This window comes from Polypterus senegalus, chromosome 3, assembly GCF_016835505.1.
Source record: "Polypterus senegalus isolate Bchr_013 chromosome 3, ASM1683550v1, whole genome shotgun sequence".
NCBI classification, from domain to species: domain Eukaryota; kingdom Metazoa; phylum Chordata; class Cladistia; order Polypteriformes; family Polypteridae; genus Polypterus; species Polypterus senegalus.
The window spans coordinates 73037715-73061914 of record NC_053156.1 but is presented as its reverse complement, the minus strand read 5'-3'; the positions used below and the strand labels follow the sequence as shown (position 1 = coordinate 73061914).

Sequence of the window (24200 nt, the reverse complement as noted above, 5' to 3'; positions counted from 1 at the left end):
TGATAAAATGCGCACATACCTACACACCAATCTGTTACAACTAAACCTCCAGTATGAAAGATGAATGCATATGTGTACAAAAATGCTAAGAACCATATGAAAATGATACATATACCTACCACAGAATTTGTAATTTTTCTGCTATAAGAAAATGGATCACACAAAGCAAAGCAGCGATCAGCTGATATGCTTACCAAATTTAAAATAGAAACAAAAAGTAGAGAAATGAAATATGTGTGATAGTAAGGACAAAATGCATCCCCAAAATACCAGCAGTAATCTATTAATGCAGAAAACTGAACAGGTGTAATAAGAAAACCACTTAGAAAATCTGCTACAGCAAGTGAAAGGATAAAGAAATTAGTAGGAGTGTGAAGTTGCCGGAAATGAGAGACGGTGATGATCACAAACAAGTTTCCGAACACAGTAATTACAGTCAGAGTTCCGGAGGAAAGGTAAAGTAGTGCTGATATATTTTTTAGCCTTTGTAGTTTAGAGCAAGATGCATTACTGCCAGGATAGCAGTAACTTATTTCTGAATCCATGGTTTCAGTATAATAAAGTTCCTTTTAATGCATAATGAATTATGCCTCTCATTTTTTACTGATCTGAAATTCTAAAGATCATAAACAAAAGGCTTTTTTATACAGTATCCTCAGAGATTCACCTAAACCTTTTGTTTAACTCCAATTATAAACCATTTGCACTCCCAAGTGTAGCAGACATGTTATGGTTTCCAGAAACAAATTCTAATTATCCAGGTACTAATTATAAACAAACATGACATTCCTTCTTTTTTATTGTTATTTTATTCTTGTTGTTATAGAAAAAGCACACTGTTGGCTATATTTGTAAAAGTATTACATTTTCATATATTATGTCAAATTAAATTCTTAAAATGTAAATATTTTTTTTTCATCCCCCCAATCATTTCTTAATCAGTTTTGACTGACTTGATCAATGACTGGCACATGGCACAGAAGAGTTATATATTCTTTAAAGCATTACCACATTTATTTCTCTTTCTATATGAATTAATTGCATTTGTCTTGGTATTGTGAGATGCAAATGTAAATACTCATGTGATCATTATTTTAGAGAAAATTATATTATTTTAAACAATTTAGTATAGTTGCTTTTTCTGTCTGCAAAATATATGTACAACTTTAAAAATATTCTCTGCAGTACCAAATAGCTGTCTTTTCTGTACCAGATAGAAACAGTGACATAAATAGAAGACTATGAAAAACCAGCACTATATGCATCTCAGCAGCTGTCTCTTTTAAGGCACTTACCCACCTCATGCTACTTGCCAGTGTCTTTCTCCACCTTTTCTGTCTCTTCCTCCAGCATTCCTTTTAAAAATGAGTTCTTTCTAAAAGGCAATGGATGACACTGAACTTGACAAAGATAAAAAGTATAACAAAAAAAAATTAAAAGACTTAAGTATAATAAACTGTAAGAACTTTAATCAATCAAAAGTATTTAGTTAAAATGTTGTTCAATTCCAATGCACTTTACAAAGCTATTATACATCATATGTTGCTTTTATTGGCAAGCTAGTTGCTGAATTGGACAACCCAATCAGAAGAATTTATGTTATGTTTTCATCTGGAGAAAATGAAAAAACAATCTATAAAGTATAGTAGATGAGTTTAGGAAAGTGAAGATATATGACATGAGACTGTTTTAAACTAAAGGAACAATCAATGGAGTACTAAAATACAAGCTAGATTCAAAACACAATAAAGAGAAAAGCCGGAATACCAAAACCAAAATGAAAATCAGAAATATGAATTCAGAAACAATAAACTGATATGGAAGATTGTTTGACCTCTAAAACTTTGGAAAGAAAGTCAAAGTTCTGAAACTGCATTATGGGCCAAGTATTAAATCAGCAGCTTTACTTAAAACAGCATCGAGTGTGGTGTAGTGGTTAAGGCTTTGGATGTCAAACCCTGAGGTTGTATGTTCAAATACCACCACTGACATTGTGACCCAGAGCAATTCACTTCACCTGCCTGTGCTCCAATTGGAAAAAGAAATGTAACCAGTAGTATCCCAAATGTTGTAAGTTACTTTAAATAAAAGTGTCATCTAAATAAATGTAAATGACATTAAAGTCCACTAGTAATGAGTGAAAGTACCAAGATTCATTTTCCACCCTTCCATCCTGAAGTTGTTACCCATAATCCCTGTTGTGGGGCATCCAGTAAACTTAGTCATGATGCAGACCTTAAACTACTTGACAACCAAAAAATAAGGTGTATTGTTAGACCAAGAGATAAAACCAGACCCTCCACCAGGGGCATCTGCAATAGATACTTACTTCAAATTAAGACAAAAAATATATCACCAGTTCAGAAAGAAGCATGCAGTTTTAAATGCTGCTTATTGAACATTCACTCTCTTGGAAGTAAAGCTGTTTTGGTAAATGATATTAAGTAAACATTAGATTTAATTATAACTTACAAAGTTGAAATTTAAAATTCAAATATTACTCCATTAAATGAAATTATTTCCGATCACTACTTAATTACGTTTGATTTGATTCTGCCCTTACTGATACTCTCACAGATTAAAACAAAGAGAATGCGACATCTAGACTGTAATTCTGCTTTAAAATTTATAGATACTTTGAGTAGATTGAGTGTAACTGTGGAAAACCATTTAGATCAGTTAACATTGAATGTAAACATGGAAATTATAATTATAATGTGATCTTGAGAGATGCTCTGGGCGCAGTGACTCCCTTTAAAACAAAGTGATCAAAGCACATAGAAACTCACCCTGGTTTAATGAAAACATTCAAGCTCTTAAATTAGAGTGTCCAAAACTGGAGCGCAGATGGAGAACAACAAAGCTGCATGTCTTTCAAATTGCATGGATAGGGAGTGTTAAAAAAATATAAAAAAGCTCTCTTTAAAGCTTGCTCAGAATACTATTCTACAATAATAAAAATCCTTTAGAACAGTGGCTAAATTAACAAATGGGAATTCAGATCTACAGTGCAAAATTTTAACAGATATTAGCAGTCTGTAGACTTTATGAACTTCTTTAATGAGAAAATTAAAAATATAAGATCCCAGATCTCAGCATCACAGTGCAAACCACATACTAGCTTGTTAGACCCTGTCTCACCTTACATTCAATACTTTAGAAATTTTAATCCTGTAACTGAGCAGGAAGTCTTAACTTTAATTTCTAAAATGAAACTTACTACTTGTTTCCTAGACCCAGTGCCAACAAAACTAATAAAAAGTACAATGGATGTTTTTGAAGCACCTGTTCTTAGCATTATCAATAGTTCATTATTGCATGGCACAGTACCTGATGCCCTAAAAGTGTCAGTCATTAAACCATTACTTAAAAAGTCAGACCTAGACCCACACATACTAAATAATTATAGGCCTATTTCATATTTACCCCTTCTCTCTAAAATACTTGAAAAAGTAGTCGCCAATCAGCATCAGTCACACCTTATGCATCACAATTTATTTGAGAAATTCCAGTCTGGCTTCCGTACTGGTCATAGCATAGAAATGGCACTAACGCGTGTTGTAAACAACATTCTGATATCTTCTGATGAAGGAAACTCCACTGTAATTATGTTGTTGGACTTAAGCACAGCGTTTGACACCATCGAACCATTCTATTTTACTGCATAGGCTAGAAAATGATGTTGGGCTTATAGGCACTGTGCTCGCTTGGTTTAGTTCTTATTTATCAAATCGATTCCAATACATACAGTAATGTGCTGACAGTACTCCATCATTATACACAGAAGTGAGATATGATGTCCCGCAGGGCTCAGTACTGGGACCTTTACTATTTTCACTTTACATGCTTCCACTGGGATCTATCATTAGGAAACATAATGTTAATTTTCAGTCGTATGAAGATGACACCCAGTTATACCTTTCATTTAGATCAAATGAAGTTTCTCCAATGTTGTCTTTAATTAGTTGTGTTATTGAATTAAGTGGATGGATGAGAACTACTTGTTTTTAAACACAGATAAAACAGAGATGTTAATTATTGGAGGAAATAACACTGATCATAACAATATTTTATCATCATTTAACTCTGTTGGAATCACCATTAATTTTACTGAATAAGCCCACAATCTAAAAGTTGTCTTTGATTTTAACATGTCATTTAAAGCGCACATGACAAAATTGTCCAAATCATGTTTCTATCTTAAAAATGTTGGGAAATTAAGGTGCTTTCTAAATAAACAGGATTCTGAGAAATTGATTAATGCATTTATTTCTAGTAGGATTGACCACTGCAATGCGGTGTTCACTGGATGTTCAAATTTTTCTTTATACAGCATCCAGTTAATCTAAAATGTTGCTGCAAGAAGCATTACAAGAATAAGAAAACACAAGCACATAATCCCAGTTCTTAAATTCTTACACTGGCTCCCAGTTAAGATTAGGGTAGAGTTCAAAATCCTCCTTTTAACAAATATATATTTGTTTTTCCTTAATTTATTATTTTATTAAATCTTTTCTTTTGCTTTTAATTAATGTATACTAAAGCAGTTTTCTGAAGTGCAGCCCAGGAGTTTTTTTTTTTTTATTGAAAATGTATGCTAACATTTAGAGTGAAAATATATGCAAAGAATATTTGTTGTCAACCAAAACATTATGCATTTTTATTACCAGGATATTGAGCTGATTGTCCATTAGTGAGAACAACAGAGGACTCTGGCACTATTTGGTGTAGCCTTGGCAGTTTCAGTACTGAAAAATGCATGCTGATTCTAGACTTAATAGATTGTATTATTATTTTTATATCATCACCACTCTGACTATATTTTGTTTCATGGCCATCACCATTTCAAGTTTTGCTATACCACCGCTGGTCTTTTGCTTCTGTTAATGATATTCACCTAACATTCAACACATGGTGTTATTGCGGCAGCATCGCAGATACTGTGTGAATTATTAGTGTTAGTAAATGAAAAATACATTTGGGGAAACAATGTTTAAGTTATCTTTGAGTTTCTTTAATATCTAGGGCTTTGATATTTAGGATCAAAATTAATTTTCGTTTCATAACATTTTAATAGTTTTTTTGACTATGTCTCTCTCATTTGTTTGTTTTTCTGGTTGTCTCTAAACTACCTTTCCATTCTGTTGGTAGATTTGGCAAAATTTGCCATTTTGTAATAAATTCATAAAAAGATAAAAATTCACAACACATACACATGAGAATTAATAAAAAGAAAAAAAATTCAACTTGGCTAAAGATAAAAAGTGCAGTCACAGTGAAGCATTATAAACACATATTGCTATTGGTATAACCAATAGCACTACCCAGTAGTGCTTTTTGACATAATTTGTTGGCAGAAAGTACTCAGAGCTAGTGTGTCAGATATACAGTATATATATATATGTCAACATTGTCCCATAACTGAGCCTGCCTTTTTAATTAGCTTGTTAATCCGATGGGCCTCTCTTGAAGTGATATTACCAACCCAGCACACTGGCTTTCACAGATTTGCAGAACATGTAATTGATGTCACTTCCTACATTAAAGGAACATAGTCTACTAAGAGAAAAGATTCTGCTTTTCAGTTCCTTTATGTTACAAAACTAGACCAATCTGTCATTGACTTTGAGTCCTAACTGTTTATATGAGTGCTGTACCTCCACATCCACTCCATAAATAGTAACCAAGCAAACAGTATCTTTAGTGTGCCAAAACTCAATAACCAGTTCCTTGGTTTTGCAACCAATAAGTATAGTTCTTCACCTGACTTCTATACTCTTTCCCACCCCCCTTATCAATACACCCCTTTGTGCAAAATCATTTGTGAATTCCTGCAACTGATGATTTGGTGTTAGAGTTCTAGGCGTACAGGTGGAACAGAAAAGGTGACAGCACTTACAAAATGACTACCATTAATATGAAAAATCAGTTTACTTTTGCTAACTCAGATACTGTACACATTAGTATTTTAGCTAAACTTTCAGGCAAATAAACAGCCAGTCACCTACCACTAACTGTCCATTAACAGTAACCTGTTATTTTATTTTTTTTGTTTTGACCAGTATACAACACTCTTTATTTTCTGGTGTCACCATTACATTACTGTTTATGTTAATTGCCTAGAGTTTATTTTTTTATTTACTTTTTTCATTTTTTAGGCCTTGATGCCAAGCAAAAATTTGTTAACCCCTTACTCAGTCAAGTAATTAAATCTATGACCTTACACTACATTACAGAAAATCCAGCATATGGTTCTCTCATGCATTCCAGTATATGCTAGTTGGAGCCACTTTCTTTTGTCGATGCTGGGATGTATACCTTCAGACATGTATTGATAATATAGAATTAAACAAAGTAACCATATATAGTTACTTTCAGGTCCTTATTTCTCCCTTACTTAATTTAGTTGAGTTCATTTTAATCAGCAGCTCTCATCTTAGTATAAAGCATGGATTCTTCAGCCTGGGGCATCTCTTACACAAGCAGGGATAGGCAGATTCATGTAAATCAGTGTTTCCCAACCTCGGTCCTGGTGGCACACTGTCACTGCAGGATTTTGTTCCAACCAGCTTCTGTTTTTATTTGGACTCCTGGGCTAATTAAATGATGTGTTATTTCCCAAGTTCTGTGTTTTGGGAACAATATAGAAATTAGAAAACTAAGTTTGGTATATATATATTGTGAAAAGCATGCCCCCGGACACAGACAGACAGACAGACACCAGAATGTCCAAAATGCACATTTTTATGAAGTACACAGTACCACAATATCAACAGTCTCAGTCTCTCTCTCTCTCTCTCTTTCTCTTCACAATGACCTCCTCTCCCTTCCTCACAAGCTTTGTCTCCTTCCTCCCTACTCTGGCTCAGTTTCTGGAGGGAGGCGGCCCCTTTTATAATGACCTGGATGGGCTCCAAGTACTTTGTCTGACGTCACTTCCTGGTATGGTGGAAGTGTCAGGAGGGCACCCGGAAGCACTCCGGGTGTCCTTGGAATTTCTTCCGGCATCACTTCCTGGTGTGACAGAAGTGCTGCCATCCAGGGTTCCAACCACATCCGGGCATCCCCTGGAGGTGACTCTGTCTTCACAGAGAGTTGAGCTTCGCAGCTCTATGAACCCCATACATTCCTGAGAGGCCGCCCACCTGCGCTCCAGGGAAAATATTGTCCCATTTATGGACCCCCGCTTCTTCCGACATCCTGGCTGGGCAACGTCCCTGGGCGTCTATGACAATATATATATATATTAAAATGTACCATGCAGTTATATGGGAATAATGTATTTTTTTCTTTTTAACAATTTTTTCATCTTGATTTTTATTTTACTTTTCTAGGTGTTCGAATTGTTTAATTAATTCATTATGTATTAATTAGTGGGTCTAATTCTAAAGTACTTGCACCTTTGATTATTCAGTGTTGTCTGCTCTGCTCATTTATAATTGTCATTAATAAGATACAATGAAGAGGAAAAACTACAAAGAGAAAGGGCAAATTATAATGAAATCAACAAAAGAGAGTTAAGCATTTCAATGTATAGCAAAAGCAGAAATATTTCTAAATGTCTTATAAATGTATAAATCATGCTGCTGTGCTTTTCTGAATGTAGAATAAAAGAAAAATAATACCAGCTAATTAAATGAAATCAGTGTTATCAGTTGTTGTCACTGATTAGGAATCTGGTTGGAACAAAAACCTGCAGTCACAGGGGGTCCCCAGGACCGAGGTTGGGAAACACTGAGGTAAATGAATAGGACTTAATTAATTTAAAGTCCTACATGGAGGAAAAATGGTTTTAAAAAATATGTACAGTAGTTCTACTTCCTAGTTCTACTCATACAGCAGCCTTTTTGAATTTCCTAAAAAGTTACAAATAGTATGATCCCAGCAGTCTTAAACAACATATTACAGTAGTTATTTGTACTAGAAATAAATACGGGAGTTAAGTTAAAATGCTCCAAGAGAACGTCTTCTGGAGGGAGTGGAGGCGATTTTTTATAATGTTATCCAGTTTTGCGATCATCCTCTTTTTCACAACAGCTTACAGAGTTTGCTCAGTGATGGATCAGGATTTCTTGATAAGTTTGTTCAGGCATTGTGCTTCTTTTGTGCTCAGGTTAATATAATAACAAATATAACTATTGTTCATTTTTGTATTACACAATACTTATTTTGGATAATGTAATCCTTTCATTCTAGATATCAGTAAGTCTAATTTATTTTTTCTAAGTAATCAGATTAACTATAGCTAGAATCACTTCCTTTCCTTTCCCGGGTTCTATTTTTTTATATAACATCAAGCTGCTTTAATGTAGTTAACTTACTTTATTTACAAAATCAATGTTACTAGCTAAGGTAGTAAATAAAATTATGGTGTTTTTATATATGGTATTGTATGTTATGGTATGATAAAATAGCATAGCATAAACAATTTATCCTCTCTTGTGGCACATAACTAAGAAAGGGCCAGTGACGATTTGAATGAAAATGACATGACACCCATAGAGTAGACACAGAAATGTAACACTGACACTGCTGCATTGACCTGCTCATGAGAGGTATATCTTATGTATACTGCTGCTGATTTACTCTTGTTTTTCATAATACCAACAATGTTATCTTTATTTAATTTAAGATGTTAATTTATATATTTGTCAGCTGTATGAAGTGGATTTTACAAGTAAAGTTACATTCAGACTCTGACAGCTGTCATTTATACCATTTCATATAGTAAATAGTTTATATACCCTCTGTAGCTATATCTACACAAAATTACTGCAGTTCTGCAGCTTTAGTTTGCTTCATGGGATTATAGCAATACCTTGACACATTGAAATGATTCCACAAACAAAATATCTTCACACAAAAAACAGAGATAAATATCATATTGCAAAGTAAAGAAAGGTTCTTGTTTATAGCTTATATCTTGTTTGTTTTCTTAAGTTTTCTCACAAAGTTGAACCATTTCTAAATCAGAAAACTGTATGCCTATCCCATTTACAAACTGTAAATGGGTCTATCAGTCCATGCTAGCAATGGGATTCATTTTAAAAGACTGACTTAATTAACACTCTGTATCACAGATAAAGGAAGAATGTTCCTCATGTTAACTTACAGGGGATAAAAGACTACACCATCTTCTAATAGCCATAAGAAGCTAGTGTTCCATATAGATCAAGCAAACACTGTATGAATTTAACATCAATCATTAAATTTCTAAGATTGACTCTTACACCCTTGCATCACATAGTAAATTCCACAAATCAAAAGTCAAATCAAATCAAATTTTATTTGTCACATGTAATTATACCCAGTAAATATATGGTGCTAAACTCAAAAAATATAAAAAAGGCAATAAACAATAAATACACAATTCTAAATATCAACAAATAACAATATACTGGGGGTGTGCAATGTCTTTTTCCATATGAACAACTGTAAACCTACTTTTGCCCACCAATCAGAGGGTAATGTGAACTCAGAGGAAGAAGGTCATGTAGCTGAGGCAAGTGGGCAAAAATAAGTTGATATCTGACTCGCATCCTACATGACCCTCTGCTCTTGTGGGGAATTAGAAATTTTTCCAGTTACAATTGCAAACTACATGACCCTCTGTCCCTCAATCAGCTTGACCCCTTGCCTGCCTGGGCTACATAATCTGTGCTGCTCCATCGGGTCCCATACCACTCCTGCCTCTTTTAAGTTACATGACCCTTTGTCTTTTTCACTATTAAGTCCCCCCAACCCCCCTGTTAGAGTTCAGTGTGATCACAGCGCTGGGCCACTTACATCTGGCCATGTACCTGTCAGGACAGAAATGTGCACAAAGTTCCCAGGCTGTCTTCTTGGCATGTAGGTGGTGATGGTGTTCATGGGTCTTTTTCCATCCCTGGTATGGTATGGTATGGCCATGCCCGGGGGAGAAGGAGAAGGGAAGATATGGTGACAAGACAGGGTTACGGTATAGGGGAGGGAGAAAACAGAGATGGAGTGAGGAGGATTTTTGTGTTAGGGTTGGAGAACCTGGACAGGTGTGTGAGGGTGTGTGACATTGCGGGCTCGACTCCATGCTACTATTGCTGTTCAGGATCCCTTGAACCCAACACCTTCAATAATGTTACCGAGTGAGCTAAACAGTGAGACAACATTTTGAGCAAGGGGATGGTTCAATAAAGGTGCATAGAGCTTTTATTAAAAATATCAAAACAAAAACAGTGTTCAATAAATAGTGCAGTGCTTTCAATAATCTTCATTAAATAAATAATCCAGTAAAAGAAAACATGGAGGTTAAAAATCAATAAATAGACAAAAAACAATCCTTTAAAACCAGAGGTTAAAATGTTCCTTAGGAAGCAGTTTTTAAAAACAACAACAACAAGCCCGGTGCTTCTTCTGTGCTAGCGTCTCACCTGCTTATCCCGCTCTGGCTTAGCAGCAGGCGAGACACTCTCTGCAGCTGCCCTCTTCAACTCAAATATACACACGAGACTGGAGACCTCCCGATCCCTGGCTTCGGTCTGGCACTAATCCCAGTCCCGAGACTTGGTTTCCACCAACGGCCAGGTCGCTCACGTTGGGGACTCCACCACCAAGCCTCCCGACTCCCGCTGCCTTTCCAGTTTTCTGCGGCCAATCGCCTTCCCCTGGTCACTCCCGCTACCTGCTCGCTCAGCGGGAGTGACATCAACTACAACCCCTGGGTGTAGGCCTAACACCCAGGCCCTCACAGCTGCCCACGAGCGCTCGTTCTCCACACACTCCGTGTGTCTCTCTCTCGCACCGACCTGCTTCCTCTCTTGCTCCCATGTAACCTCCATCCTCTTTTTTCTCTTTTCTTTTTTTCGTTCCTCCTCTCCCAACCAACTCGTGCTTCTTTTATACAGCGAGGGGCCATAGCAGCTGCAGCACATTAGCCATTGGAACAATCACGGATGTGGGCAGTTCCTCACCTGTTCACTCCGTGAGAAACGCCCACACCGCAGGTCGCCCCGGGCTTGCTATTGCCCAACGCCCCCTCTCTAAGCTGCCGCGAGAGTGGTGATTATTTATTTAAATGGCCTTTACTAAGCAAGCTGTGCACCCATAACACCACAGGGTGTTGGAAAGTAGGGGTGAAGGGGACAAAAGCTTGGCTCAAAGGCTAAATTTCAATAGATCAGAATTCACCAACTTGTAAGAAAAAAGATGCAAACAGTGGACAAGAACTATTGCTGCAATGTACTCTTTTTAAACAAAACTTTCACTCAAAATCTATATTAAGAAAAAGGTATATGAAAATAAACTATAACATATAGTCCACATAATTTTTATATTTCCTCAATTTGTGGAATGAAGATATTCAGTGTCTAATAGGTTAAATATTGTAAACTTCCAATTTAATTTTCCAGTTTAGTCTAGTCTAAACTGTCTAGTCTAGTTACTTCTGCCTTTACGTCTTATCCATCTGGTGAGTCTTGAATCATTCAGAACCTGGAAGACATGTCCTTGACTACCTTTAGATAAAGAAGCTGTCATCACATTCTTGTCAGAATCCAAACGACTAAGAAGAAAGTAAATTTTGCAATAAGCATTACTTCAAGTTTGCGATGGTGTGGTTATTTTTGTACTGTAATCTGCAGGGTAAAATACTGATTTATGAATATCCATCCATCCATTATCCAACCCAATATACCCTAACTACAGGGTCACAGGGGTCTGCAGGAGCCAATCGCAGCCAACACAGGGCGCAATTCAGGAAACAAACCCCGGGCAGGGTGCCAGCACACCGCAGATTTATGAATATGTTAAGAAAAATAAAAGTTATATCCCTAATAGTAATTCCAAAATTTTTAATTTAAATATTAAATGAAAGATCACTTTTCTGTCATTACATTATTATTCCTGAAACCTTACTAGTTAGTTTTAAGCACAGAAATTGAAGAAAGAATGGGAAAGTCATACGGAAAGTGTAACTAAAACTGTACCCTAAATTTTAGGGACAATTGATCAAATGACACAGATGTTGCTAATATAAAGATCTTTAAAAGCCTGATTACATAATTACTTTCATACATTAACACGAGACTCATCATGCATTTTGTTCAGAACTATAACTGCCAGGGCTACTCCAAGTGGAGTCTAAATCCTTTTTTCTAAATAATGGACCATCACTTTTGCATCCGGAAAATACATCCCTACTGCCCTAACCCTAAAAACCACAGACATTTTAATACAGCTTGAGTAAATGTAACAGTGTATTTCATTTGCATATACACTCACCTAAAGAATTATTAGGAACACCATACTAATATGGCTATTGTTGGCTGCATCAGGAGTGGGCAGGAGGAGAAGTATAGGAAGCTAATCAAAGACTTTGTTAAATGGTGCGACTCAAACCACTTACACCTGAACACCAGCAAGACCAAGGAACTGGTAGTGGATTTTAGGAGGCTCAGGCCCCTCATGGACCCCGTGACCATCAGAGGAGACTCTGTGCAGAGGCTGCTAACATTATTCAAAGTTATTGTCTGTTTTTACATGCATTTTTATTTTTCTTTAATTTAATTTAATATTGTTTTTCTTTTTTTTATATCAGTATACTGCTGCTGGATTATGTGAATTTCCCCTTGGGATTAATAAAGTATCTATCTATCTATCTATCTATCTATCTATCTATCTATCTATCTATCTATCTATCTATCTATCTAGTCAGAAGCAAAACAATACATTTCAGTTATCTAGTGACATAAAATAGCAAATTAAGTAGAAATACATTTTTTAACTGTGACACTTTACAAAGTTTTCTTTTTTATTCTGTGTGCACTCTCTAATTTTGCCTTTTGCAATCCGACTTGGCATAAAACCACTTCAGTATTTAATTGTAAAATGCAAAGCAGCGCTAATCAATCAGATAGAAGTATAAAGGGCTAAATAAAACAAAAACAAAATTTTTTTTCTATATACAGTGGTGTGAAAAACTATTTGCCCCCTTCCTGATTTCTTATTCTTTTGCATGTTTGTCACACAAAATGTTTCTGATCATCAAACACATTTAACCATTAGTCAAATATAACACAAGTAAATACAAAATGCAGTTTTTAAATGATGGTTTTTATTATTTAGGGAGAAAAAAAATCCAAACTTACATGGCCCTGTGTGAAAAAGTAATTGCCCCCTGAACCTAATAACTGGTTTAGCCACCCTTAGCAGCAATAACTGCAATCAAGCATTTGTGATAACTTGCAATGAGTCTTTTACAGCACTCTGGAGGAATTTTGGCCCACTCATCTTTGCAGAATTGTTGTAATTCAGCTTTATTTGAGGGTTTTCTAGCATGAACCACCTTTTTAAGGTCAAGCCATAGCATCTCAATTGGATTCAGGTCAGGACTTTGACTAGGCCACTCCAAAGTCTTCATTTTGTTTTTCTTCAGCCATTCAGAGGTGGATTTGCTGGTGTGTTTTGGGTCATTGTCCTGTTGCAGCACCCAAGATCGCTTCAGCTTGAGTTGACGAACAGATGGCCGGACATTCTCCTTCAGGATTTTTTGGTAGACAGTAGAATTCATGGTTCCATCTATCGCAGCAAGCCTTCCAGGTTCTGAAGCAGCAAAACAACCCCAGACCATCACACTACCACCACCATATTTTACTGTTGGTATGATCTTCTTTTTCTGAAATGTTGTGTTCCTTTTACGCCAGATGTAACGGGACATTTGCCTTCCAAAAAGTTCAACTTTTGTCTCATCAGTCCACAAGGTATTTTCCCAAAAGTCTTGGCAATCATTGACATGTTTCTTAGCAAAATTGAGACGAGCCCTAATGTTCTTTTTGTTTAACAGTGGTTTGTGTCTTGGAAATCTGCCATGCAGGTCGTTTTTGCCCAGTCTCTTTCTTATGGTGGAGTCGTGAACACTGACCTTAATTGAGGCAAGTGAGGCCTGCAGTTCTTTAGACGTTGTCCTGGGGTCTTTTGTGACCTCTCGGATGAGTCGTCTCTGCGCTCTTGGGGTAATTTTGGTCGGCCGGCCATTCCTGGGAAGGTTCACTACTGTTCCATGTTTTTGCCATTTGTGGATAATGGCTCTCACTGTGGTTCGCTGGAGTCCCAAAGCTTTTGAAATGGCTTTGTAACCTTTACCAGACTGATAGATCTTAATTACTTCTGTTCTCATTTGTTCCTGAATTTCTTTGGATCTTGGCATGATGTCTAGCTTTTGAGGTGCTTTTGGTCTACTTCTCTGTGTCAGGCAGCTCCTATTTAAGTGATTTCTTGATTGAAACAGGTGTGGCAGTAATCAGGCCTGGGGGTGGCTACAGAAATTGAACTCAGGTGTGATACACCACAGTTAGGTTATTTTTAACAAGGGGCAATTACTTTTTCACACAGGGCCATGTAGGTTTGGATTTTTTTCTCCTAAATAATAAAACCATCATTTAAAAACTGCATTTTGTGTTTACTTGTGTTATATTTGACTAATGGTTAAATGTGTTTGATAATCAGAAACATTTTGTGTGACAAACATGCAAAAGAATAAGAAATCAGGAAGGGGGCAAATAGTTTTTCACACCACTGTAAATACTTTATAAGAAATAACAGCATTTTTTACATACTGTATATTACAGATTAGGTGGGTAAATTGCAGGCAGCATGATGGATTGATTATACTACTGCCCACATCAACTATGCTTTTTGCAGTGTAAGCAGCTTGTGCACCAAAAACAGGTTCACTTTATTCACTTCTGTCTCCTTGTGCTGCCTTTCACAGAGGGCTGGCAACTCCCCTCTCATTCTGTTCATAGTTCGTTATGTAGCAGACGTGTTTATAAGACAAATAGCTTATTTGCCATAAAAGGACATCTGAAAATATTGTCAACAGTGACTTTTCTCCCATTGCCTGTGAAAGTCTCAATGAGTCACATCACCACAGTCATACTGTTTTAACCGGGTATTATAGTGTGATGTTTCTCCAGAGAGGTAATATTACCTGGTATATATTTGTTTACCTCAGCAGCTATTTAAAATTTGATTCTAAACTTATCATGTTGGTTTGACTTTCTCTGCATAAAAGGGCATCACTGTTTCATCAGGAATAGCTTACTTACTGTAAAATAAATAATGAATTTCTGCCCAAAGTGCACCAAGTATCAGAAATGGCATGTTTGTCAATATATAAAATATTCAAAAATAAGCAGCTTTGCTTGTGTAAGAATCTGCCATCAAACCATGTACGTGATTCATTAAATTCAAGTGTGTGTCTGTAAGTCATTTCATATAAGCACAAGTATTTCAAAATAGCTGTACTCAAAAATAATATATATATATAGTCATAAGATGTATGTAATAAGTTAAAGGTAAAAGAATTGTAGATATTATTTACAAATGATGAGTTTATTGAATTTTCAGGAAAAACTGAATGAAATGTATCCAATTAAAATGAAATGGAGAAAAATAAAGGGTTTGTTTACAAAGGTCAGAGGAAGAACTTGCTGAATACTGGGACAGGTTAATGGAGTATTTGAGACGTATGCTAACCATAGTGTAGGAAGAATTAATATGCCTTTTCTATTAATATGTTAATAGAAATATTTACGGATGGGTTTTAAAGTGCAAAAAACTATTGAACAGCACTGAGTAGATTGGAGAGGTTTACAGAGACATAAGCTAAACCAACAGCCACTCATTTTCATATCAAGAATAAAGAAAGAATGAAAATACAAAGTAACAGGGGCTTTGAAACATTTAGACAGCAAAGGTGTAGTGGTCACTGGAGAGTTAATTGTCCTAAAAATGTACAAAGTACTCCCACTGTGAGAGAAAGTGCGTAGCCCTAATACACATAATACTGTGTACTGGACTAGGCAAAATCTGATCAAGCATAGGAATTTGTGAATCTGAATTCTGCCATGGAATCAAATACATGGTAAATTTTAGGAGAACAATCAAATAATGGAATCAATGCAAAAAATTAAATTTAGGCAAGTGAGAAATATTTATATCAATACAAGAAATATTGACTTAATAAAAGTATGTATTTATGATTATTTAGCTTACTTTAAAGAAATCTTGTCAAGTAAATTTTGCTTACCCAATTGGCAGATTTTTTTGCTAAATAAAAGCAAAACAACTTCCATTTAAAGTTTTTTTGTCTAGTTTTTGCATAGGCTTTTTTTGCAGTGTACAGATTGTAATTTTGTTAAAAAATAAAATGAAGCTGTAAACCAGAATTCACATACTGTACAAACAGCTTATCTTTTTTTTCCAATTGAAAGTACTCAGTTATACATGCCAGAGTGAATATCTAAAAATACTATATCTCTCCTAAATTTTACTAGTAATTATGAAATTCTAAATTTCAATACTTCACTCTTTACAAATTCAGCAAATATTTGTTAGCACACATGGTAAAGCTCCCAGGAAAATACTAAGCCTTATTAAAAAATACAGCAGGACAAATCTGATCATTTTTTATTTATAATGTTAAATACACAAACAGAATATAACAATAGTAATAATAATAGATTTAGTAAAATTACCTTAGAGTTGTCATACATATTATCATGTCAGACAAGACAAGACAATGAAACATTTGTAAATATCCTAACAAGAAGGCATAACCAGATTGTGTTTCAAATGTTGTTATGAAGTAGGAATGCATAATTAATAAGGAAGAGATATTATTAAGTTGTCAAACTGTGACACTACACTGGATGTATGCTGTTCATTTTGCTATACCCCAGTAGTGCAGCAGACTATATTCAAACTGAAAATGCATCTACAATACAGTCATTTATAATGAGCACTGTAAAATTACAGACGTAAGATCTGTGTTTTAATATCCAGTTCATACCAAATGCATGCCTCAGACTATCAATCACTTCCTAACACCGTATTTTATTTCATTATCATGTTGAGTAAATGTATTTACAGCTGTGGTCTAACGGTTTATTGAGAATAAGTTAACCATTGAGGATTCACGACTGCATATTTTTAATGTCACAATAAGTTTAATGGATTTCTGAAACCAAGGATAAAATAAAGCATAGATTATTGGATTCATACCAGAGTTAAAATACATTAGCCATGCGAAAAAATTTATAATAACATTAGATACAGCCAAGTCAGTGTATGTATTAATAACAGAACACAGATAGAAAGGAACCCAGCAAAAAAGGAAAACAAATATGACAATTCCTAATGTTTTTGCAGCTTTTCTTTCAGATTTTTTAGGTATTTTCTTTCGGCTTTCTTCTATTTTCAATGTCGGCTGTTTTACCAGATTAATTATTTTTAAATGCCTCCTAGCAACCATGAAAATTTTTGTATAAAGACTTACCATTACAGTACACGGAAGAATAAAAGCTATACAGAGATCCACTAGCCCCAATATGTCATTATACAATCTTACACATTCGCCAAGACAAACAGAAGCAATATCAAATGTAAAATAACATCCCTTGAAATACATAATTGCCCAAGTGCATAATATAGATAATAACCAACTAGCTGTAATACTTATCTGTACCATAGGAATTGTAATTTTAGTAGAATAAAGCAAAGGATCACACACAGCAACATAGCGATCAATAGCTATAAATACCAAGTTACTAATAGAAACTGAGGTCAGTAAAAAGCTAAATAAAGCATGAAAATAGCAGAATGTGTTCCCAAAATACCAGCATCCTTCTATGATTTGAATTATCATGAAAGGCATCAAAAAAATGCCAACCAAAAAATCTGCAGCTGCAAGTGAAAGTACAATGAGGTTGCTTGGTGTGTGAAGCTGCCTGAAATGAGAGACAGAAATGACCACCAGCAAGTTTCCTAAGATGGTGAGCATCACGGAAGCTGCTGAAAAGAAATACATCATCACATACATCTCACTTGATCTTGTTTCTCTGAGACAAGAAGTATTGTCAAGAGGGTAACAATACTTTTGGATTGTATTTAAATTCATAATATAAGTTAATTTTTTAAAATTTAGTTTCTCATAATGTAAGAAAATTAAGTGCATACAGCAGTTTCTGGTATGCAGTATTTAAGGGAATAATCTTATTACTCTCAAGTGATCTCAAATAGACATAAGGAGGAGTGTGAAAAATATCGTAAGAATGATGCAATTATCAGTTGTGTAAAAAAAACAAGAGCTTAGAATGAGTTATGTTATTTTTATTGGATTATTAACAGACATTCAAACAAAGACTCAGATAATATATATGGAATTGAAAATGGAAAGAAACGGATTGAATAATTAATAGCACTTACATTTCTTTCTATTCATTATTGGGCAGGATCTCTTTAATATTGCTTAGAATGTAAAGCCCTCTCTATTATAACATCTATTATAGAAACTCATATACCCGCACTATAATATAATATAATATAATATAATATAATATAATATAATATAATATAATATAATATAATATAATATAATACCCATCCAACTTCATAACACATTATGTTCCATTCCTTCTGGGTTGCTGGAGTCAATGTAAGTACCAACAGCATCTAGTGCCATGTGGGGAATAATAATAATAATAATAAGGTCAGTAAGGACCACAGTCTGCTGGCTGGGCAACACCTGTTGCAGTTCTCCAAAGCATTTTGTTCGCCATCCATCTAGTTTGGGAGAAAAATGTACCTGTTGGTCAATAGAGCATATGGCAATAGAGCAAAAATAATAACACAAACTAAACAAATACATGCTACATTGCTTGTCACATCCCCCCATGAACACTGAGCAATCTGGACATGAAAAACTGCTTATTGATTCAGAAATATCTTCAAGCAATTCCTCAGATAAACAGATTGAGTCAATTACTCAAGTTGGCCTGTATGAATCAAGAAAATAGCTCCAAAACAAGAATACAGTGGATGAAGGAACAATGATGTTTGGCTGTCCAGATCCAAAATAGTATAGTACTGTGACAATAACATCAGAGCCTGCCAGACCAGCTGCCTGTATCAATATCTGAAGAGGAAGTAACATCACATATCAAGGAGAACACTGAAAGCAGGGCAGCTAGTGATATGAAGGCTCAGATTAACACTGTGGAATTTTATTCTGCTTATTGATGTGAATCTTTTATGAGTTATAATTTATGGGATTTTAATTCTGCATGATACAATCTTTGTTTTACATTGCTGAAGTTTTTTTATTCCTTTTGTAACTGTTATAACACAAGTCTGCTGTGATGCCTTTGATAGAGGTGAACATTTAAGACAAACATATATTTTAAAGTGACTTGGCTAGTTTTGTTATTGCAGAGATAAACAAAGCAATTCATGAGAACAGTTAATCAAAATCAGTTTGTTGTGCTATATATTAGGGCCATATGAAATATGCCATATTTTAATAGGAGAATAACAAACCTGCAGGTCTTTCAAATTGCACGGACAGAGAATGTTAAAAAATATAAAAATCTCTTTAAAGCTCGCTCATACTGCTATTCTAAAATAGTAGATAGCAATAATAATAATCCTCGGGTACTGTTTAGAACAGTGGCTAATTTAACAAATCGATATTCAGATCTACAGTGCAAAATACCAACACACATTAGCAGTACAGATGATGAAGGAAACTTCTCCTTCACTGATGAAGGAAACTCTACTGCAATTATGTTGACCAGTGACTATCATTAGCAAGGTGAACATGTGGTATATGTAGGTCTCTCTCTCTCGCTCCTGTCCTTGCTGTCCCTCAGCAGTGTTAGACTAATTGCATCCTCATCCAAACTCTAATGCAGATGAGTATTCCATTCTTTCAGTTCAGTGCAGTTGCCCTTTGGAGTAAAGAGATTGCTTCAGCTTTTGTTCGGTGTGTTCTGACTATGGGCAGATAAATTAGGTCAAGCTGTAGCATAGTGAGAGGCGACCAGTCAGTTAGGGAGTTACAAGGGATTTGATTGGAGTAATAGAGGTCTTATCATTGTTTTTTTTGGGTGCACATAAGCCCATCCTCATGGTTGACCACTGGTGCAAACTTCTGTCTATCAATGGTTCTTCATTCTGGATTTACGATCCTTTGTCCAGAACTTGAATCCAACTGAGAAGTCCCTGGCTTTTACATGGTCTGGATTTGATCATTGTATCAGATAGGAGTGCAGATGCTGTATCCCAAAGGGAAGCCCATTCAGGCAAACTGAGACTTTTAACTGGTGGTAAGAGTGTCTGGCAGCAGTTTGCTAAGACAGGATGTGACTGTACTGGTCGGGTTCATGCTTCCAATTCCGTTTTGGGAGCCACTCAAACCCAACACCATCGATAGTCATCACTGGAATGAGCCAGCTAATAAGGACACTTACAAAAATAATAATAATACATTTTATTTATAGGGCACTTTACATTAGCAGTATATCTCAAAGTGCTACATAAAACGTTTAAACAAAGACAAAGCAAGATAAAAACAGAGATTAAACAACAGTAATTTTAGCATTTTTGTTAATATTCTTTCCTAAATAGAAAAGTCTTTAGCAGTTTTTTAAAACAACCCATAGGCTGCTATGTTCTTAGGCTCTCTGGTAGGCCATTCCAGAGCCGTAGAGCAGTGGCTGCAAAGGCTTGGTCACCCATTGTATGAAGTTCGGTCACAGGAGGGCAAAGGGGATGGGTATTTGCAAAACGGAGGTTTCTTGCAGTGGATTGTAGTATTAGGAGTTCCTTCAGATATTCTGGAGCATTTCCTTGGATACACTAGTGAGTAAGCAGACAGAGTTTGTATTCGATATGGAGGTGGATAGGGAGCCAATGAAGTGACCGAAAGATTGGTGAAATGTGTTCATATTTCCGCACCCTCATCAGGATTCTTGCAGCACTATTTTGAACTTGTTGGAGCTTTTGAAGGCTTTTGCTGGGGATCCCTATGAGGAGTGCATTACAATAATCCAGCCTGGTTGAAACAAAGGCATGAACCATTTTTTTAGCATCACAGAGGCAGAGGTAGGGTAGAGTTTGGTGATGTTTAGGAAATGAAAGAATGCAAATTTACAAAGGTGATGGACATGTGCCTCAAATGTCAGATGGGAGTCTAACTTGACACCCAGATTTGTAACAGAAGGAGAGAGGGTAATAGTATGGTCAGAAAAGGAAATACAATTTACAGAGGAACGAAGTTGATGGGGGGTGCCAATTAATAGAGCTTCAGTTTTGGTGCTGTTCATCTTGAGGAAGTTCTTGGACATCCAGGCCTCAGTCTCATCCAAGCAGGAAGAAAGAGTTGATGAAGGGGTAAGAGAAGTCGAATCCAGTCTCACATAGAGCTGCGTATCATCGGCATAACAGTGGAATGAAACTCCATGCTTGCGGATGATGTGGCCCAGGGGTAGCATATAAATATTAAAGAAGGTCCTTGTGGGACCCCACAGGTGACAGTGTGGGTACGAGATTTAGTATCCCCCAGGGCCACATACTCAGCCCTATCAGTAAGATAGGACTCGAACCATTCCAAAGCGAAGCCAGAAAGTCCAATCATATAGTGAAGACGATAAAGGAGAATATTATGGTCTACCATATGAAATGCAGCTGTGGGGTCCAGGAGGATAAGGAGTAATGGAGAGCCCTGGTCAGCAGGCGTCAGGAGGTCATTGGAAACTCTGACCAGGGCTGTCTCTGTACTCTGAGAAGTTCAGAAACCAGATTGAAATTTTTCAAACAGATTGAATTTTTTGAGGTGATCCTGAAGCTGAACCAAAACAACCTTCTCCAAAACCTTAGACAAAATGGAAGGTTGAAGATTGGACGATAGTTTGCTAACACTTCAGGACCCAATGAGGATTTTTTAAAAAGAGGTCTAATAATTGCAGTTTTCAAGGCCAGTGGGACTAAGCTGCTCTGGAGAGAATGATTAATGATATCAGCAGTGAGAGGGCTTAAGTCTGACACATTAGCTTTTACCAGAGGAGTAGGAAAGGGGTCCAAAGAACATGTTTAAGGTCTCATCCTCTGTATAATGCCCTCAACTTCTTTAACTGTGGTACAGCGGAACTGGGAGAGGCAGCCCATTGGCTTTGACGTAGAAACATACAGCGATGGAGGGCTGGAGACAGACAATGAGGAGCGGATGATGTCTACCTTAGAGGTGAAATATTCAATAAAATAATTGCACTTCTCCTACAGGCGAAGATATGAGGATTTAGTAAATGATTTATTATGGAAAAGAGTTGTTTGGAATTTCCAGGACTGTATTTGATTACATTTGAATAATATTGAGATCTGGCAGTGGTCAGTGCTCTGGAATAATTTTTTTTTATGTTCCCGATAAGCTAGTTTATGGTCCATTAAGCTGGTTGCAACAAAACGCCGCTCAAGGGCTCGCCCAACTTCTTTCATCTGTCGAAGCTCACTTGTACACTACAGGTCAAATTTTACAAAAGAGACCACTTGTGATTTAACTAGGGCATGGGTCACAAGGATGTCCATCTCAAAAAGAAAGGGTAAGGTGCAAAAGTGAACAGGTGCTTTTATTGTAAGTCCAAAACAAACAGTGCTCAAAGTACAGTGCTTAATCCATAATAAATAAATAAATGAAGGTGCTGGTGGAGATTAAAAAGTTCCAATAAAAAAAAAAACTATTAAAAGTTTAGGTTAAAAACACAGTCATTGAATCTTTAATGTTCTTTTTACTACAGGATTATCCCATCTTCACCTCCTTTTTCACCTCTCCAGCTTGACCATGACTTGCACAGCTGGCGGAGATTTTAACAGCCACAGTCTTCATCACCCAACTCCCATCTTAGCCACCCACATGACTCCAGCCAGACCATCCAAGGTCGGTCCTCCTCCGATCATCATTGTTGCACCCTCAGTTGTACATCAGATCCCTGGGAAGGACTCCTCCATGTTTGCATGCACTCCACTCAGTTATTCAGTAAGGCAAACCAGCCACTGGAACGGCAATCCTAAGATCCTTCGTGGGGCCCGAAATCATGCTGCCTTTCCCCCCTAGTTGGCCGGCTCATCCTGCTCAAGATTGCTCTCAAAAGCTTTCATTTTTTTGCTCTCAATTCTTTCTCCCTTTAACCTCCGATGCTGTTTCTCTTCTACCTTTTTCCTTCCTCTGTTCTCTCTCCCCTTCTAACCCGTGCTGTCCCTTTTTAAATTTGCTGCCTAATTTGGTGCAGGTGCAAGGAAGGCATGATTATTTATTTAAAATTGGCACAGCACCAAAGACTGCATGTCTTACAGGTTTTGGGATCCAGCCTGGCAAAATGGATAATGGCAGTCTATTATACATGTCTGTGACCTGTTACTTTTAGCATGGATAGTAAATGAGTTTTCATTCTCTTCGTTGCTGTGTTGTCTTGTTTGGTTTTCCCCACTTCTGAATGAACTGTTTATGTGTTGGCCGTGGTCTGTGCTTGGGCTGTTTAAGAGAACTGCTGTATAATTGTATAATTGTGCAGTATCAGGTTCATCACATATTTGGTGCGTAGGTATTTCCTACAGTTTTGAAATGTGAATTTTAACGTTCAGATATTTTTTTCTGCACTTGCTTTCATTAGCTTCTCCAGATGTTGCGATTGCAATACATTGGTCTCCGGCCACTGCATTTGTATTGGATTGATAGGATGGATATCTAATCTTCTAATTCAAATTCAAGGTTTAAGGCAGGAACAAAAAATTCTTCCTTCATCCTCTTAAAAAATAACAAGTACTACGCTCAAATGTTCTACAAGTGTTCATTATGCTTAATTTCTGAATAGTATAAAAACTGACTTTTTCATCCTCTTTGAAACATGGCAAACTGGATGAGTATAACCATTTAAATTAGTTGATGCCTTTTTTGTAAAAAAGTACAGTATATACAGTACAAGCTCTGTCTGAAATGGAAAGATGGTTGTCTGGCCACTGTGTTTTTGCAGAAATTTGATAACTTAACATATTGTCTTTCTGATGTAGCATCCTTTGAATACATCATGTTAAATATTGTTTGTTCCACTCCATTGTTGTTTCTATCAATTTATAGCCCCCTGTCATGCATATGTGTCTGGGGACTTGTTCTGATAAAGTAAGCAATACCACATTGGGGCGAGTGGGAGTGCTGCCATTAACTGCATCTTTTCTTACCACCTCAGTTTCAGCAAGAAGACTACTGAGGAAGACTGAATCTGCCCACACTGCCAGAGTTGGCCCCACCCCTTCTGCCTGAGACACCATAAGAACAGGCAACCTTGGGAAGCCAGCATTCACGTGAACCCAAAACTTCGACAAGGATGATCGACCTT

The 24200-nt window shown here is 36.4% G+C and overlaps 1 protein-coding gene across 1 annotated transcript; it reads right to left on the bottom strand.

Moving 5' to 3' along the window:
• Positions 1-16912: 16912 nt before the first annotated feature.
• LOC120526496 (trace amine-associated receptor 13c-like) lies at positions 16913-17854 on the bottom strand. The gene has a single exon (XM_039749661.1). The coding sequence runs from the start codon at positions 17852-17854 to the stop codon at positions 16913-16915; it is 942 nt and encodes a 313-aa protein (XP_039605595.1).
• Between the last annotated feature and the right edge of the window lie 6346 nt (positions 17855-24200).